General features: G+C 35.5%; 1 protein-coding gene and 1 non-coding gene across 2 annotated transcripts; one reads left to right on the top strand and one right to left on the bottom strand.

The window, feature by feature from the left end:
* Positions 1 to 4,237: 4,237 nt before the first annotated feature.
* On the bottom strand, positions 4,238 to 18,520 carry LOC114169060. The gene is made up of 7 exons (XM_028054081.1): positions 18,247 to 18,520; positions 5,707 to 5,951; positions 5,401 to 5,613; positions 5,219 to 5,311; positions 5,041 to 5,142; positions 4,607 to 4,957; positions 4,238 to 4,369 (listed from the first exon to the last, which is right to left on the bottom strand). The coding sequence occupies exons 1-7, from the start codon at positions 18,476 to 18,478 to the stop codon at positions 4,298 to 4,300; spliced, it is 1,308 nt and encodes a 435-aa protein (XP_027909882.1). The 5' UTR covers positions 18,479 to 18,520; the 3' UTR covers positions 4,238 to 4,297.
* LOC114170903 lies at positions 16,030 to 16,136 on the top strand. The gene has a single exon (XR_003601257.1). It is a non-coding gene; the product is annotated as a small nucleolar RNA R71 (small nucleolar RNA).
* Positions 18,521 to 19,556: the final 1,036 nt, after the last annotated feature.

The raw sequence follows: 19,556 nt of genomic DNA on the forward strand, positions 1-19,556 counted from the left end.
ATCAATAAACATACCCAAAAAACCAGAAAAATACAGAATGGAAACCAAATATATGGAAAATCTCTCATATATGACAACGTTTCAAGTGACATAATCATGTAATAAAAATAATAAAATAGGAAAATAGACAATAATCAAGTGGGTGGGTTCTGATAAGTTTCATCCACATATACATACATGCTAGTTTGAATCAAACTTTCTGAATTACGCAAGCATAACATAGCTATTTTTATTCAAGAACTTTATGTTATATTTTATATAATTTTATTATATAAAATTATTATTCTTTATGTTGTTATTATTATGGATTAATATTAATCAATAAATTAAGTTATTTGTTAATGTTAATTATATTGCACATAATTAATTATTGTATTGGTGATATATATAGTTTTGGATTTCTAATGAACGATCAGTGATGGGTTGGATTGTTTAGTAAATATTATGTGATGGGCTTGAATAATCAGATACATTTTGAGAGGTCCATGGTCTCTGCTGAGAGGTTATAAAGTTGATACCCATTAGTCAGTTTTAAATATAGTAACAACGTAAAACTGTTAGAAAATGATTACTCAAGTAATACTATTAATAACAAAAATATAAAATGATATAATAATAATTATTCAATCACTAATAATACTAAGAGATATATATAAAACAATTAATATTAATCAAAGATCAACAATTATAAAACAATAATAAACAAAAAATAAACCAGGAAAGGAGTAGAAATATTCTGGGTTGAGGCACGCGTAGCGCTATCCTTAGAGAGAAAACGCCCATACTGCACATGCCTAAACAAATACACAATCATGTGTTTCAAATCATATGCGTTTCTCTCCCAAGATACAATAACCCGTCAAATCGATCAAGTGCAGCGAAGGATCTCTGAACCTTATGAACACCACTGTCTTAAAGATGATATAGAGAAGAAAAAAAAAACATTTTTAAGAAAAACTCTAGTGTTTGTTGTCTCTGTTATTGTTGTTGTTGTTGTGTCTTTCCCCATGCACCTAGGTGGTATTGATAGGTAGCAAAAGGAGACAAAGAAGTAAATAGTAATAAGAATATAGCTGTTAGCCATAAAAACATTAACCCATAAATTCAAGGTCTATAAAAACATGAGTAACAGGAGTAACAATAAGTTTTTTTATTTTAATTATTTATTTTTTAAATTATATTAAAATATTTCTAACAATCTCCCACATAATTTAAAACATAAAATAAAACAAAAAATATATTATCTTTTAAAACAAAATATTGTAGTTCAGCGTAAGGAACCTTCCGGGTCTGACCCTTACACCTAGTGCTTATAAACTTCCACCTGAAAAAATGCAGAGACTTAATTGCCTTGAGCTACATCTCCTGTGACCGGGTTTTAGTAAATAACACATATAATATCGATGTTCATTATAGGTTCTAATCAGTGGGTGCACATTAGGGCCTTGTGCACAGTGGCGGAGCATTAGTGTAGCAGGGAGGGGCCATGGCCCCCCAATATTTTTTAATTTTTTTTAAAATTATATATATTATTTTGAAATTTTTAAAAATTTTGAAATTAAAATTATAGATAGTATATTTTAAAAATTGATAGAAATTAAATTATCTCTTTTTATTTCTTTTATAAAATACAACATTTAATGTTAATAAATAATAAAACATAAAATCAAATTTAATAAAAAATAAAAATATTTAGGTTTAATTACTCTTTTGATTTCTGTTTTCGTCTAAAAATATCAAATTTCGACTAAAAAATTGGAACTAAATTGAGACTAAAAAAACTGGAGAGCTAACATGACATTTTAAAAACACTAACCAAGTAATTAAATCAAACATTTATTAAGATATTTTTTAATTTTTTTCTGCCATTGCCTTCTTATTTTTTACAAAATTGTACTCATCTCTTACTTTCATTTTTTTTTTTGAAGAAGAAATGAAGTCAAACAGATAGTCATTATTTTTCTCTCATTTCTCATTTGTTTCCTTCATTTCTCGAAGAAAAAAATGTAAGTCTTTCTTGTTTGACTTGATGATGAAATATTAGTTTAATAATTATTAAAATTATTTTTTATCTCACGAGCCTTTTGTATACTCATTTTTTATGATTATAGAAGCAAAAAACAATGTATAATGTGTTTTTTATAATCGATTTTTAATTGTGACTTGATTATAATATATTTTTCTTCTAATAATTATGTCTCCCAATCTTTTATTAGATTATGGTAAATTATTTTTTAATATATTAAAAAAAATTATATCGATGAACAATAAGATAATAGATTCATTTTGTAAAAGTTATAAAAGGCTCATGAGATAAAAAAAACTATATGTGAAAAATGAAAACAAGATAAATTATACTTCTTCATTGTTTTATAGAAGCGTAATTCTTTGAAACGTTATACTAATGATCCAATCAAATGATCAAATCATTATATTACGTTGGCCCCTCCAGAACTCTTGGTCAAGATCCGCCACTGCTTGTGCATGTATCTTGTTTCATGAGTGTCACTTATAGACTTGTCCATGTCTCACAATGGCGGCCCCACCATCACACTCACTAGGTAAACCCTCAAAGGGTGGTTTGTGACACACACCCCTACAATAATTGTCATTGGGTTTATTAAGAGGTATTTTATAAAATAATATATAAGCATAACAATGCATATACCTCAACCTAATTATTGCCACAATTTATAGTGCACCTCGCCATAGGAATTTTAGTTTTTAGAAAATTTTAGTTTTTATTCTCCCATATATAGGATTCAATCATTATTTATTACAATTGAACAAGTCAAAGATATATCTGCTTATCGATGATAAAACTAATAGGCTTTCTTGAAGCATATGAAAAAAAAGGTTGAAAAGATATAGTGAAACCTCTGTCAAAAATGTTTTTCAATCAAAGCTTAATTGTGGTATCAAAGTAAGGAAAGTGGATAAAATTTTATGAAACAACCAAAATTCTAAAAGTTTCTCCAAGTTTAATCAGGATAAATATCATCATGTTAAGTCACTTGAAAAAAAAGATGGTTGGTATCGCGTATGATAACAATGTTAGTATAGCAGGAAATTTAATACGTGAAAAAATTATTATTATCACAGAGCAGCATCAAGCAGGTTGTGAATAAAATATCTCATATATGACATCCAAATGACATAATCATGTAATAAAAATAATAACTTAGAAAAAAAAGACAATAATCAAGTGGGTGGGTTCTGATAATGTTTGCAGAATAAAAAGAAATTGTACATTCACATTTCTTTCATTTGGTGGCTAACTGTGAAAAGAACATTAAAACAACCATGAAAACGACCACGAAAAGAATAAATTTGACAACTGAATAGAAGACAATAAACTCCGATGAAACTAGTTAAATAGGTCATTTCTTTTTCTTTCTTTTCCATCCTATTGATTACATATTCATATTACTGTGATAACTATTTTTTTGTAATTTTCTCCTTTACTTGTTTATTGTAAATCGTTGATCAGTTTGTTTTTCCATTTGGTGAAGTTGGTGAAGGCTACATGTTTCAGAACCACATATACCTCAATAATCCAAATTTTGGTGTATGAGTTTCTCTGTTTATACAAAATATGTGACTCTAACACTACAAAAAAAAAGCTAAATTGTGGAGGTTTTAATTTCGTTTAGTGAGGGTTTTTACCCTCCACAAAATAATTTGCAGGTGTTTTTCAAACCTCCATAGTTAGGTTCCCCACAAGTTATTTATGGAGGTTTTCTATAACCCTTGGTATCATGTTTATATTGTGGAAGTTTTTTAATGGAGGGTTATAACCTCTCCTATTCATGACTATTATTTTGTAGAGGTTTAAAACTTCCTTTATTTCTATAAACCTATTTGATTCCAAAATTCCTATTTTTCATTTTTTTTGTGGGGGTTAATACCCTCCTCAATTTGAGGATTATACTGTAAAAATTTTAACATGTTTCGTTTGTATTATTTAATTTGTAGATTTAATAATGTATTTTTCTTGCATTATTCAAATCTCATAAAAAAACAATATTTTGTTTGTAATTAGAATTTCCTATTATACTTGATAATGTATGTCATCATTTGAGGTTCCTATATTTTTACATCAACAATATTTTTTGTAAACTTCAATCAAATACTTCAACCAAAGTGCTCAAATATATATCATTAGAACTTTTGATTCTCAAAATCAACATATTAACATAAAAGCAATTCAAATTGAAACAATGACAACTTAATCTATACTTACTCAAAGTTCATAATACACTAAAATAGTTTCATCCTAAAAAACATCATCAACATCCTAAATGTTGCTACCACCAGATGATCCTCTTGTACCCATAGAAGACTCAGGCTCATTTGCATCACCTGTTTGCTGAAATTATAAAAGATAAATATTAGCTGCAAGAAGGAAGTCAACCTCAAATCATGAAATCAACATGCATATACTAAAATAGTTTATTACTAGATCATTGACCTGCACAAAAATCATGAATATTTGGTATCGATGATTAACTCACACCGATATAGTACCAAGATAATTCTTGTATCAAAAATCACATCACAAATAAGTACCAAGATAATTAGTTTCCAAAGGCTGGACATAACTTACTTGTGGTTGAGGATCAAAGAAGGCAGTTAATTCATCAGGGATCTTTCCCTCCTTCATTATCATGTAGGCTTTTAGTGCACCCAAGGTGGTTTGAATTTGGGATTCTAAATTAGTGTACTTTTGTTGCCACTGATCAGAAGATGTTGATGATGTGGCAGCACTAGATGAAGCAATGCTTAAATTCGAAAGTCGAAATCTTGTATTTCTAAATGAGTTAGTAGGAGCTGCTCCTAAACCCATGCATCGCACCCTCCCAGAATGCTCTGGGCCTAACACTTTACCAACAACATCATTAGGGGAAACCTCTGATTCATCATTAGTGCTTTGAGTCAAACCCACTTCAATTTGTTCCTATAGGCATACAACAATATGTAGTGAAAACGCTAAACATTGAAGGAAAATGCACGAAAATATCATATTATGGTACAACTAACCGATATAGCCTTTGCCGCATCATTTACAAATGATCCATCCTTTCTTTTATGAGTATCAATGTATAACTTTCCCCAACTAGGCAGCTGTCCAGTTTCCAAAAACTAAATAAAAAGAGAAGTTAAGTTAAATAGTAAAAATTAAAAAATAGTATAGTGTCATGTTAACTAATATCATTACCATCTCATGTCTTCTTCTTGACATAGGTTTAGAACCACCGGTATGAGGAATTACTTGCTTTTTGCGATTTTCTCTATTTTTTTTACAAATCTCCTATGAACAAAAAAATTGTAAGTTCACACAACAATAAAAAAAATATCTACAAAAACAATTCACACCATTCAAAATAATGTAACTTGTACCAATGTTTCCGGTTTTAGACGATAAGTAATAAAATGAGCCCACTGAGTTTTGTCTATACCATTTGGCACATTACTTATGATTTCATTTTTGCTTTTTGTTGGATCATAGAACTCATTCCATAAATTTTGCCTATGTGCAGCCCACTTCCTACCAAGAGTTAGTTTGCAATACCGTTGTGCACTAGCTTCACCAGTCTTAAAACAAAACCGAGGCTTTTGAAAAAAGAAGACATAGTTAGTGTGTAAACATTTGAGTAAATGTAACATTTACAAAAGATATAAGGTCATACATGCATAAAGATATACCTGTAATATTTCCTTAAAGCATTCCAAAAAGCAAGTGTCAGGCATGCCTGTTTTCCCAGACCATCTTTCAAAATTAATTGGAAACAAATTACAATCAATTGCCAATGTACCACAATATCCTGCAAGCACGCCTTGTCCTTCACCAATTGCCATGCCCAACTTATCAAAGTCCACAATGATGCGTTCCCCACGAGGTAAGTTATTTACTTCTCTGACCTTCACCTTAATTTTCTTGATAACTCCTTCTTAGTCTTTAACCATAAAACAACTTACTTAATGTTGTTCTCTTGGCAAGCGTACCAAAAGTCAACTGTAGTATAATGATTTGAAGTAAGAGTGTCGAACCCACGAGGAACGGATTCAGTTAAAATAATTAATTATCTCGATCAGCATATATATACAGAGATTTTAATTTGATTTGACATTAACTTTTGCATAAAATTAATACAGTAAAAGCAGAAAAGTTTAGAAAGATACAATAAAAGAAACTGGGATTGAATTTCATCTATCTCCCTTGTCTGTAATCTGGATGAATATAATATATATAACATCTGAAAATACCAATATTGATGCACACTCAAAATCATTTATACCGATCCCTCGCGTATAAAATTCATAAGATTAGTTTCCTGAATATTGATTCCTCACATATTCAACAAACTATCCAGCATTACGGTCGAGTGTTAAAAGCAATTGATATATTGAGATCTATTCCTAGCATCACAGTATATCAAGTATCATTGTTCAAATCAGATTTTAAGAAATACTTTCCAGTCAGATCTAAAAATCAAAATCAAAACATCTATTGATCAGATAGAAGTAAGCATTAAGAGTAGAACAATAATACCAATACTGAGTAAAACAGAAATGCTATATATAAATATCACCAGATTACATCCAAGTTCGAGTAGATTACATTCAATCCCATAGAGAAGATGATTAGCCACTCATGGTAGCCAACATAATCCTATGAGCTAAGAAGAAGAAGAAGAACATGAGAAACTGTGATCCTCCTGGTATCAACTCTGCAGCACGGACCTCTTCTCTCCCAAAATTCCAAGCTCCCTTCAGTTCTGAACCTCTAAAACATATATACCCACGAAGTCTCGCTCAAGCTACCTCAGTCTCGCTTGAGCGAGACAGCATTCTTCATCCCAAAGAAAGCCTCTCGCTTGGGCGAGATGTGCTGAAGCCAACATCTCGCTTAAGCGAGCAAGAGTACTTCAAGCTGAAGAAAGGATCTCGCTTAAGCGAGATTGGCAGCCTCTGAACTCGCTTGGGCGAGAATGGCAGCAAAGGAAGGTCTCCACTGCACGAGCTCTCGCTTAAGCGAGAGTCTGCTCGCTTAAGCGAGAATGGCGGTTGTGGCTTTGGCTTAGGCGAGAATGCTTTGGTTTTGAGCGAAGTTAACAGCATTTTTTCCCTATTTTCTCTATTTCTTACTTTCTCCTTCACTCTTCTTGAGTTCTCTTTAATCTTTCCTGAAAAACACACAAAATAGGATCAAATGATTTCTTTAAATCAAAACTTGGAAGCATGTGATTGAAACTTAGGTTTAGGGAGAATCAATATGAAATGAACACAAATTTAAAGCATAAGTGCCAGAGTTTGTTATGAATCTTTACTGAATTTTGGCACTTATCAACTCCCCCCAACCTAGCATCTTGCTTGTCCTCAAGCAAAGTAACAAAATCAACAGCCATTCAAGACTAAAACTGAAATTGGTTATGGAGAAATCATTTTCACAGTTCCTGTCCAGACAACTTTTGCATTCCAAACCACAGATTCAAAATCAGAAGCAAATGGTGAGTCCAATTATCAAACAACGGTAAAATAAGAGTGCAGATAATTTTTCAGGAAACCTAATTGTAAGAACAAATGATTCTAACCAAGGAAATTCTCTCTTAAATCTCACAGGCATGTGTTTTTCTCATTTTTCCACTGAAATTGAACAAATCAACATTGTCAGTCATTTACAATTCAACAACAAACACACAATCAGCATGGATCTTAAGGTCTTTTCAAGGTTGTAATGAGGCTAGGCTTTCAAGAATAATGGTTTTTTCAAGATCACAAAAAGCACAACTTAGAAAAGAGAGCATAACTACAATTCAAACCCAATTCTACTCTCCATTCCTCATAATTCAGACCTCAATACACCAAATTTCTCTTTCATTCATAATTCACTCTTATCTCTTTTTTTTTTTTTTTGAGTAAAACATATACATTCCTACACAATACTAGAGAGTGAATTATGATACTCAGCCCTTTTCTTCCTTAAGTACAATTCTACCAACCAATTACCCTTACAGTTGAAAAATACACCTATGCTCTCTATCCCTAAGTGTGCAAAGGGAAAGGATAATAATTCAAGTTAAGGTTAAGGTGCATAATTCAAACAATTAGGCTCAAATGGGCTATCAACAAAGGATGATTATTTACAGGTTGGCTATTTGGCACTGAGTTATAATTTCAACAAAATTGCCTTAATCATTTCCATGCTTTAAATGTGATGTTATCAAATGAAAACTCAAGCAATATCAATTTGTCAACAAACAGTGGAAACACTCAAACTGTTTAAGGATTCACACACTCACTGGGTTTTCTAGTTTATTTCCTTGGTATCTCACTTGTTGTTACAACTGATTATCTTGACTAACTATGCAGCACTAATATCCTAATTCTGTTTAATTATGAATTCAACCAAAATTTCCCTTTTTCACCTCTGTGTTTAGTTCACTCAGTTGTTCAAGACTCAGGATACTTACTGAAATCAGATTTCTTTTTAACCAATTTTCTCAAGAAAGATTTTCAAAGTGATTCCCAAAAAGTTTTAACTGTCTCTAAGTATTATAATAAAATACTAAGCCAAAAAGTAAAATTAAACAGTTAAGCAACTAGAAAATATAACAAACAACTAAAGCAAAATAGTAGTAATTACATAAATACTGCAAAATACTAAAATAATAAAATAAAAAAAACAATGAAACCGTATTTATAGAGTTCGAAGGGTGGAACGATGATGTGGATCAATCTCCTCCAAAATCAATCTCATCCTCAATGTTTGCTCCATCTTCGTCAGCAGCTCCTGATGGTCCCTCACCTGCAACAGGTCCACCTCCCCCTGGGAAAATAGGACTGTCCCCAGGCCACTGTAGATAAGTGAAAAAATCTGGTGGAGTCATGCCTGGGTATGGTCCGCGGACATTGTGATAGAGGTACTCTTGAAGGTGGAGTTGTCCTCTATGAATGGAAGCATTTTGCTGGTGAGTGTGCTCCATCTGCAACCTCAGATATCTCATCTGCTCAAGCAACTCATTATTCATGTTGAGTTGAGGTTGCTGTGTGGGCCCTGTTTGCTGTTCTTCCATTGCTGGTTGTTCTTCAGCTGGTTGATCTTCAGCTTGTTGGTCCAGCTGGGGCTCTTCTTGCTGCTCCAAGTCCTCTGGGTGAGTACAAAAATGTTCAATGAATCTCTTGGTAATTGCAGGTCTTATCTTTTCAGTTAGGTCTACCTCCACCCCTTGTTCCTGACAAAGAGCTGTGATCAAGGCCGGAAAACCCAAAGCACCTTTGGCCTTGACATTCCTACTGTTGACTTCGTATCTCACAAATTTGTGGATCTCTTTAGATATAATTGTGTCGACATCAACAGTGAGATCCTCCCTCATTATGCAATAAAGGAGATGACATCTAGGCACGTTCAAGTCTGATACGTGGCCAATGGGCACTATGTTTGCAAGTAAGAATGTGGTCCAGACTTGAGCCAAGGTTTTCATATCCCCTCTTAGAATTCTGAGAGGATTTCCAGTGGGTCCGACTTGATAGGATTGATTTGCAGCGCATATAAGGAGGGCCACTTCATTTTCGTCATAAGGTTCATGACTCCTCCTTCTTGTTGTGAAGTCACAGCGTTGCCATGGTTGTAAAGGTAGTGGGTTACCAAGAAACTCACTGATGGCTGCTCTATCATAGTTTATCCACCTCCCCCTAACTTTAGATCTTTTTTCACCAGGATTGTCCTCAGATTAAGCATTTGCATAGAATTCCCTGACAATTTCTGGGTCAAATTTAGGAAGCGGGTCAGCCAACTTCATCCAGTTTCTCCTGATAAGGCCATTCAAGAAAGGATCATATTCATCTGGAAGTAGAACCACCTTTCTTTCCTTGATAAAGACCCAGTTCTTTATCTTTTCATAACGTTCTTCTCTTTCAGGGTCCCTAAAACGGTTGATTATTGGCCTTTCAGGAGAAGAGCTACTTGCACGTCTTCTCCTTTTCCCTTTATTGGTTTCAATAATGGGATGTTTAGCTGTTGTCTTCGTTCTAGCCATTGACCTGCAAGTATGAGAATTAACCCACCAAAAACATGACCAATTCAGCTTAATTCACTAACCAATCCAAACAAGAACAATTTCAATATGGCATTTTATCAAACACATGGAGTGCATTTTCAAATGGTGAAAATTTTTGAAACAAGTCAACCATAAGCAACCCACATTTTTCAATTTCAACATCAATTCAAACTAAACCCCACAGTATAAACAAAAAACGCATCAAATTATAGCATGGATACTACCTAGGGTTTATAAGAGCACAAAAACGTGATTATGCTTGGTGAAATTGAAGAAAATGAGGAAGAAGAACTTACCTTGAAGTGAAATTAGCAGAAGGAGACAAAATTTGTGAGTTAAAATACAGAAAATTGAGTGAGTGAAGGCGCGCTCAAAGCTGAGGAGGGAAGAATTCTGGGCGAGAGTTGTGAGCAAGAGTTTGGGGAAAGAAAAGTGAGTGAATTCTGCCCCTGTCCCTCGCTTAAACGCGAATTCTCGCTTAAGCGAGCCATTCTCGCTTAAGCGAGATGAGCGTGAGAGGAAAAACTAAAAAGTCTCGCCCAGGCGAGGCTTTGTCGCTCAAATCACCCCTGGTGCAGGGCATTCTCGCCCAAGCGAGCCTCTACTCGCTTAAGCGAGTATATCAGAAAAACTGGATGGCTCAGGTTCTGCATATCTCGCCCAGGCGAGACATGTTTAGCTTGGGCGAGATTTTGTGCAGTTTTCACACATACTGATTTTGCCACTTTTCAGTTTTTGGTTCAACTTTCACACACTCAATTCATGATCCTTTCAATCCAATTAACTCATAAACACACAACAAACCATACTTCAATCAATTCTTTATCATTCCAAAAGGTTTCACATCAGCAAACTCAAAATCAAGCTTATAAACTCAAATTTCATAATTTGGCCAAAACAAGGCAATTTTTAGCATTTGATGATCTCAATTCTGGCACCAAAACTCATTCCCATGCTTAACATACCAGTTTTGTTTGAAAACAACCAAAATTGCATGGTTTGCCTTATTGAGATGATTGGATGCTAAAATTCACCTTTTTACACACAAACATAGAACTTTAAACACAAACACATACTTACATACACAAACATATTTAATCACACAAGATGAAATTAAAGTGCAAAAACATAATTAAAACACTGGGTTGCCTCCCAGGAAGCGCTTGTTTAACGTCACGAGCTTGACGCCTGTTTCATTTAAGGTTCATCAAGTTGAATGATTGTGGCGAGCTTATCAATCTCACCACCAAGATAGGGCTTCAACCTTTGCCCGTTTACAACCCAGCTCCTTTTAGATTCAGGATCCTCTAGTTCAATTGCTCCATAAGGTCTCACATTCTTGACAAGAAATGGTCCTGACCACTTTGATTTTAGCTTTCTTGGGAATAGCCTCAACCTGGAATTGAACAATAACACTGATTGACCAGGATAAAATTCTCTTTTGAGAATTTTCTTGTCATGATAAGCTTTCATCTTTTCCTTGTAGAGCTTAGAGGACTCATAAGCGCTGAGTCTCATTTCTTCCAATTCTTGCAGCTGTAATTTTCTCTTTTCTCCTGCTGCCTTTGGATCAAAATTCAAGAATTTCAAGGCCCAGAATGCCTTGTGCTCCAGTTCAACCGATAAGTGACATGACTTACCATATACCAGCTGGAATGGGGATAAACCTGTGGGAGATTTATAAGCAGTTCTGTATGCCCAGAGTGCATCATCCAACTTCATTGACCAATCTTTTCTTGAAGATGCTACAGTCTTCTCTAGAATACGCTTGATTTCCCTGTTTGACACCTCCGCTTGTCCATTGGTCTGTGGATGATAAGGTGATGCAATTTTATGCCGCACTCCATAATGTTCCAAACATTTCTGAAGTTGAGCATTGCAAAAGTGTGAACCACCATCACTAATCAACACTCTTGGAGTACCAAACCTGCAAAAGATGTTCCGCTTGAGAAATTTGATTACAGTTTTGGCATCAGCCTTAGGAGCTGCTACTGCTTCAACCCACTTCGTCACATAATCAACTGCCACCAAAATGTATTCATTTGAGAAAGAAGATGGCAGTGGTCCCACAAAATCGATTCCCCAACAATCAAAAACCTCAACCTCTAAAATGATATTCAGTGGCATTTCATGTCTTTTTGAAATTCCCCCTATTCTCTGACAGCTATTGCAGTGTTGCACATATTTGTGTGCGTCTTTGAATAAGGTGGGCCAATAAAATCCAGATTGGAGGACTTTTGCAGCTGTCCTCTCTCCATTAAAATGCCCTCCATATGGGGAACTATGACAGTGCCACAGAATGCTCTTTGCCTCATCATTGGATATACACCTTCTCAACAATTGATCAGCCCCAATTTTGAACAAATGAGGATCATCCCACACATATTGGTGTGCATCTCTCAGGAATTTCCTCTTCTGGTGCTAATTAAGATCTTCAGGTATAACCCCTGCAGCTTTGAAATTTGCCATGTCAGCAAACCATGGCCTTTCTTGCACCATCATCAATTTTTCATCAGGAAACTCCTCCTGCACCTCTGATTGAGTGTTGGTCAACTCAGTATTCACCAATCTAGACAAATGATCAGCTACAAAGTTTTCACTTCCCTTTTTGTCCTTAATCACCAAATCAAATTCCTGCAACAATAAGATCCATCTAATTAGTCTTGGTTTTGAATCAGATTTGGTTAACAAATATTTAATTGCAGCATGATCAGTATATACAGTGACAGATGAACCAATCAAATATGCTCTAAATTTTTCCAATGCATAAACTATAGCTAGCAATTCCTTTTCAGTTGTTGCATAATTAATTTGAGCTTCATTAAGGACTTTGCTAGCATAGTGTATAGCATGAAAAACTTTGGATTTCCTCTGTCCTAGAACTGCTCCTATGGCATAGTCACTTGCATCACACATTAATTCAAAGCCTAAATTCCAATCAGGAGCAATTATCACAGGAGCTGAAACCAATTTCTGTTTTAACAATTCAAATGCATGCAAACATTCAACATCAAAATTAAAGGGTGTATCCTTGTTGAGCAGATTGCTGAGTGGTTTGGCAATTTTGGAGAAATCTTTGATGAATCGTCTGTAGAACCCAGCATGGCCTAGAAAACTCCTGATACCCTTCACATTTTTGGGTGGTGGCAGCTTTTCAATGATCTCCACTTTAGCTTTATCAACTTCAATACCTTTAGCAGAGATTTTATGGCCCAGCACCACACCTTCAGTTACCATAAAATGGCACTTTTCCCAATTCAAAACCAGATTAGTATCAACACACCGCTTCAGTACGGTGTTTAAGTTTTCCAGGCATTGATCAAATGAAGCCCCAAATACAGAGAAGTCATCCATAAAGACTTCTATGCATTTTTCCACCAAGTCCGAGAAAATTGCAAGCATGCATCGTTGAAAGGTTGCTGGTGCGTTACACAATCCAAACGGCATTTTCCTGTAAGCAAACACACCAAAAAGACAAGTAAAAGCAGTTTTTTCTTGGTCTTCTGGATCCACTGCAATTTGATTATAACCAGAATATCCATCCAGAAAACAATAGAAAGCTTGCCCTGCTAACCTTTCTAGCATTTGATCCATGAAAGGCAAAGGAAAATGATCTTTCCTAGTGGCCTGATTTAATTTTCTATAATCTATACACATTCTCCAACCTGTGACTGTTCTAGTAGGAATTAATTCATTTTTATCATTACAAATAACAATCATACCTCCCTTTTTTGGAACTACCTGGACCGGGCTGACCCAGGCACTGTCGGAGATTGGATAGATCATACCTGCATCAAGCAACTTCATTACTTCTTTCTTGACCACCTCTTTCATGGTTGGATTCAATCGCCGTTGAGGCTGTGCTACAGGCTTGTAGTCTTGCTCCATATGAATTCTATGCATACAGTAGGATGGACTAATTCCTTTAAGATCAGATAAAGTCCAACCTATTGCACCCTCATTGGCTTTAAGAACTGAAATCAGCTTTTCCTTTTCAGAAGCCGTTAAAGCACTACTGATCACCACTGGTTTGTTACCTCCATCTGCAAGAAAAACATATTTTAAATGAGGAGGTAATACCTTTAGCTCCAGCTTCTGACTTTCAGTTCTATTTTCTTGCTGCAATTTCTCAGGTTGTATATCATTTGATTCAATTTCTTTTGCTGAATTTAGATGTGTCATGTATTCATCAACTTCCTTTTCTTCATCTTCCTCCAGATCATCACAAGCACCAATCAAAGCTTTTTCTAATGGGCTTGCCTTTGTCAATTGCTTCCTGGATGACAGAAAAAGTTCATCTATCACATCCATCCTGAAGCATTGTTGCTTGTCCTTCGGGTGTTGCATTGCTTCAAATACATTAAAGTTGACTTCATCATCTTGCACTCTGACCTTCAATTTGCCATCATCAACATCAATAATGACTTTGGCCGTCTTCATGAAAGGTCTTCCCAGTATTAGAGGAACTTCAGTGTCTTCCTCAATATCCATTACTACAAAATCAACTGGGAACATGAATTTGTCAACCTTAACCAAGACATCCTCTGCCACACCATAGGGATACTTCATGGATCTGTCAGCTAGCTGTAATGTCATCCGTGTAGGCCTCACTTCCAGATCTCCTATTCTTTTTAGCATAGACAAAGGCATCAGATTTATACTGGCACCCAGATCAAGCAATGCCTTTCCCACTGGTAATGTCCCGATTGTAACTGGAATAGTGAAGCTCCCAGGGTCTTTAGATTTCTGAGGTAATGATTTCTGAATTATAGCACTACACCCTGCTTCAAGCTCCACTGTCTCTTCAGAAAATTTTCTTTTCTTTGTTAGGAGCTCTTTCATGAATTTTGCATATGTCGGCATCTGCTCCATAGCTTCCACAAAAGGAATGTTAATCTGCAGTCGCTTGAAAATGTCCATGAATCTTGCAAACTGCCTTTCCTTGTCTTTTTTGGAGGGATTTTGAGGGTATGGTAGGTTCTTCAACTGAGGCACCTGTTTCTCACCCTTCTCCCTCTTTTTCTCCTCACTTTTATTTTTTTCTTCTTTTTCTGCTCTCTTATTTACAAACTCTCTTTTATTTTGTTCTTCCTCTCCCTCACACTCATTCTTTTCATTCTCTCTCTCTTTTTCCTCCAACACCTCCTCCTCTACACCCAGGTTGTCTCCAATCCCTCTTCCCACAACTTTACCACTTCGGGTGGTAATAGATTTACAATGCTCCTTGGGATTAGTCTGTGTGTTGGCTGAAAATTGACTTGTCTGCTGATCTGATAATTGTTTCGCCAACTGTCCAACCTGTGTTTCAAGATTTCTGATTGAAGCTTCTGTATTTTTCTGATTAGTCAAAGAAGCTTGCATAAACTTTTCCAAAGTATCCTCCAGTTTAGATGTTCTGTCATGCACCGAAGGATAATGTTGTTGCTGTTGTTGATAAGGAGGTTGTCTGTTTGAAGGACCAGCATCTTGCTTCCATCCAAAATTCTGATTTGGATTGTTTCTCCACCCCTGTGAAAAGTTGTTATTGTTGGAGAAATTGCCTGGTCTTCCTTGGTTGCTCACATATTGAACTTCTCCTTGTGAGCTACTCTGATAAGAACAATGACCATTTGGATGATCTCCTCCACAGAAGTCACATCTCATGGGTTGTTGACTAGGAGAAGACTGCACAACTTGCAACTGCTCTGGCAATTTACACATCTGCTTCGTCAGTGCTTCAATCTGTTGAGTCAGAATCTTATTCTGAGCTAAAATCGCATCTGTAGTACTAAGATCAAGCACTCCCTTCCTCTGAACAGTCTGCCTATTATGCTGAGCTTGATGATCTGTGGATGCTAATGCCTCAATGATTCTTGTTGCTTGCTCCGCATCTACACTCATCATTGTTCCACCTGCTGCTGCATCTAATATCATCTTGGTGTCAGGCCTCAGACCATTACAGAATATGTTCAACTGAGCAATATCCTCAAATCCGTGATTTGGGCATTTCCTTAATAAGGAATTGAACCGCTCCCAAGCTTCACAGAATGGTTCATCTGGTCCTTGCCTAAACGTTGAAATATCAGCTTTGGCTTTGATGTAGCGAGATGGTGAAAAGAATCTGTTCAAGAATTTCTCCTCAACATCCTTCCAGCTATTCAAACTCTGATTTGGATGTGACTTAAGCCATTCCTTTGCTTTACCTGCCAAAGAAAAAGGAAACAAACGCATGTACACATGCTCAAGATCTCCTGCTTGAAAGCCCATGGTTCCTATCAATTCATAGAATGTAGAAAGGTGAGTGTATGGATCTTCATTATCCATTCCAGTGAATTGATGAGAACTGATCAAGCTGAGGAACGCTGGCTTCATCTCTAGAGTTTTAGTGGTGGATGGTATTGCTATGCTAGAAAAATATCTCGGCCCTTGTTGCATAGCATAGTCTCCAAGTGTCTTCCTGGCTGGAGCTGGTCTTTGATTCTCCATGTTTTCTGATTGAGGTGTGATGGAAGTACTGGAAGATTCTTCCCTTGTCTTTCCTTGCTTCTTTTTGCTTTTGCCTCTGTTCCTTCTAGCTGTCTTTTCTATCTCCGGGTCAAATGCTAATTGATCTTCAGGAACCTGACCTCTTAAGAGCATAAATCAAACAGCTCATGCAAGGATTAGTACAAAGGGAAAATTTAATAAGCTATCTAATAAAGAAAAATATACAGAAAGCTGGATGAGATAAATAGAAATTTCAAAAGAACACCGTTCCCCGGCAACGGCGCCAAAAATACTTGTTGTTCTCTTGGCAAGCGTACCAAAAGTCAACTGTAGTATAATGATTTGAAGTAAGAGTGTCGAACCCACGAGGAACGGATTCAGTTAAAATAATTAATTATCTCGATCAGCATATATATACAGAGATTTTAATTTGATTTGACATTAACTTTTGCATAAAATTAATACAGTAAAAGCAGAAAAGTTTAGAAAGATACAATAAAAGAAACTGGGATTGAATTTCATCTATCTCCCTTGTCTGTAATCTGGATGAATATAATATATATAACATCTGAAAATACCAATATTGATGCACACTCAAAATCATTTATACCGATCTCTCGCGTATAAAATTCATAAGATTAGTTTCCTGAATATTGATTCCTCACATATTCAACAAACTATCCAGCATTACGGTCGAGTGTTAAAAGCAATTGATATATTGAGATCTATTCCTAGCATCACAGTATATCAAGTATCATTGTTCAAATCAGATTTTAAGAAATACTTTCCAGTCAGATCTAAAAATCAAAATCAAAACATCTATTGATCAGATAGAAGTAAGCATTAAGAGTAGAACAATAATACCAATATTGAGTAAAACAGAAATGCTATATATAAATATCACCAGATTACATCCAAGTTCGAGTAGATTACATTCAATCCCACAGAGAAGATGATTAGCCACTCATGGTAGCCAACATAATCCTATGAGCTAAGAAGAAGAAGAAGAACATGAGAAACTGTGATCCTCCTGGTATCAACTCTGCAGCACGGACCTCTTCTCTCCCAAAATTCCAAGCTCCCTTCAGTTCTGAACCTCTAAAACATATATACCCACGAAGTCTCGCTCAAGCTACCTCAGTCTCGCTTGAGCGAGACAGCATTCTTCATCCCAAAGAAAGCCTCTCGCTTGGGCGAGATGCGCTGAAGCCAACATCTCGCTTAAGCGAGCAAGAGTACTTCAAGCTGAAGAAAGGATCTCGCTTAAGCGAGATTGGCAGCCTCTGAACTCGCTTGGGCGAGAATGGCGGCAAAGGAAGGTCTCCACTGCACGAGCTCTCGCTTAAGCGAGAGTCTGCTCGCTTAAGCGAGAATGGCGGTTGTGGCTTTGGCTTAGGCGAGAATGCTTTGGTTTTGAGCGAAGTTAACAGCATTTTTTCCCTATTTTCTCTATTTCTTACTTTCTCCTTCACTCTTCTTGAGTTCTCTTTAATCTTTCCTGAAAAACACACAAAATAGGATCAAATGATTTCTTTAAATCAAAACTTGGAAGCATGTGATTGAAACTTAGGTTTAGGGAGAATCAATATGAAATGAACACAAATTTAAAGCATAAGTGCCAGAGTTTGTTATGAATCTTTACTGAATTTTGGCACTTATCACTTAACCATAAGTAAAATTTTAAAAATTATGGTCATGTAAAAATAAATATGACATATACCTATTGCATGAACAGTCCAATATGATGAAGATTCACGTCGAGCATGTTTTGTAGATGTTTCGGGTTGCTGTGAGTTCTCATTGGGTAATGAGGAATCTATTGGTGGTGTTGTGCTCATTGAAGTGTGTGATGAGATTTCATTTGTTGGTGCATGATTTGTTGATGGTAAAGAATTAGTTGGAGGCTGAAGTGATGATTTTTGTGGATTTCGGAAACGCTTCACCTTTGGCATGGCTACATATATTTATGAGAAACCAAAAGTGAATCACAACAATGAAAACTAGATATAAAGAATGCATGGGGATTATCATAAAAACAGTGACCATAATTCTTTAATATGTATGTAGTTCTAAATCAAGGAAATTAGATAGTATTTAGAAAAATCAAATCCAAGGGTGAGACTTGCCTGTAGCTTGATCACTTTCAGCATGGGGGAACAGAACAGGAAAACCAAGTGAAATCCAAGGGTGAGTACCCTCAACTCAAACCTATTTACATGCAATGAATTTGTCATTACAAAAGTACACATATAATAGAACCAACTTGTTGTTCATAAAACATAATAACATAGATGAAAATAGAAAAAACAAGAAAATCCAAGGTTATCACCCTACTATAATCCATGAGTTTTCCATTTAGATATAGAGTTATTCTGTTATTGTGAATTGAGTGTATAATCACACTTGTAAACCCTTTATTTATAATCATTCAAATTGGCAGCGCGGGATATCCTCCAGATATTCCTCCAGAGTACTATTCTCATGCCACAACAACAAAGAAAACTTATCTATCAAATTGGACTAATCTATCCAATTCTAGATCATATAGGTAACACATGATAAAAAAAATGTAGATGAGATAGATTTAAGCTCCATTTATATTAAGATGAGCACTCTAGGAGAAAACAATCTGAAAGATATACCAAAAGAAACATCAACTTTTGGAAGAGTCAGTGGTGTGGGTGAGGAATCCTTCTTCTTTGCTCTTTTTGTTAGTTATGTCTCTTTTTTAAGTGTTTTTGTTTTGTTTGGTGGTTTTGTTTACTTGAGGTGTTGCTAGACGGTTCTTTTTTGTGTAAAGTTATAATGAGGTGACCTAAATGGTGTTTGTAAAGAATTTCATTTGAAAACAAGTTTTAAAGCAGTTATGAAAATGAGCATACAAAAGTGTAAGAACAACTTTTTTTATATTGATCCAGTTTATCTCTGTGTGAGACCAACACTTGTGATCAACATGAAGCAATTAACTACTTTCTATAGGTTGCGAACAAGGATTCTACTTAACTAAAATTGACAATAACAAAGACAAAA

The sequence above is a fragment of the Vigna unguiculata genome, chromosome 11, assembly GCF_004118075.2.
Source record: "Vigna unguiculata cultivar IT97K-499-35 chromosome 11, ASM411807v1, whole genome shotgun sequence".
NCBI classification, from domain to species: Eukaryota; Viridiplantae; Streptophyta; class Magnoliopsida; order Fabales; family Fabaceae; genus Vigna; species Vigna unguiculata.

What these genes read in the sequence shown, in the direction of transcription:
- LOC114169060 (XM_028054081.1), bottom strand. Translation starts at nt 18,478, where the DNA reads ATGCCAAAGGTGAAGCGTTTCCGAAATCCACAAAAATCATCACTTCAG. An exon ending in TTGGACTGTTCATGCAATAG is followed by an intron (nt 5,952 to 18,246) that starts GTATATGTCATA and finishes TTAAAGACTAAG; the next exon opens with AAGGAGTTATCAAGAAAATT. An exon ending in TCTTTGATCCTCAACCACAA is followed by an intron (nt 4,370 to 4,606) that starts GTAAGTTATGTC and finishes TTATAATTTCAG; the next exon opens with CAAACAGGTGATGCAAATGA.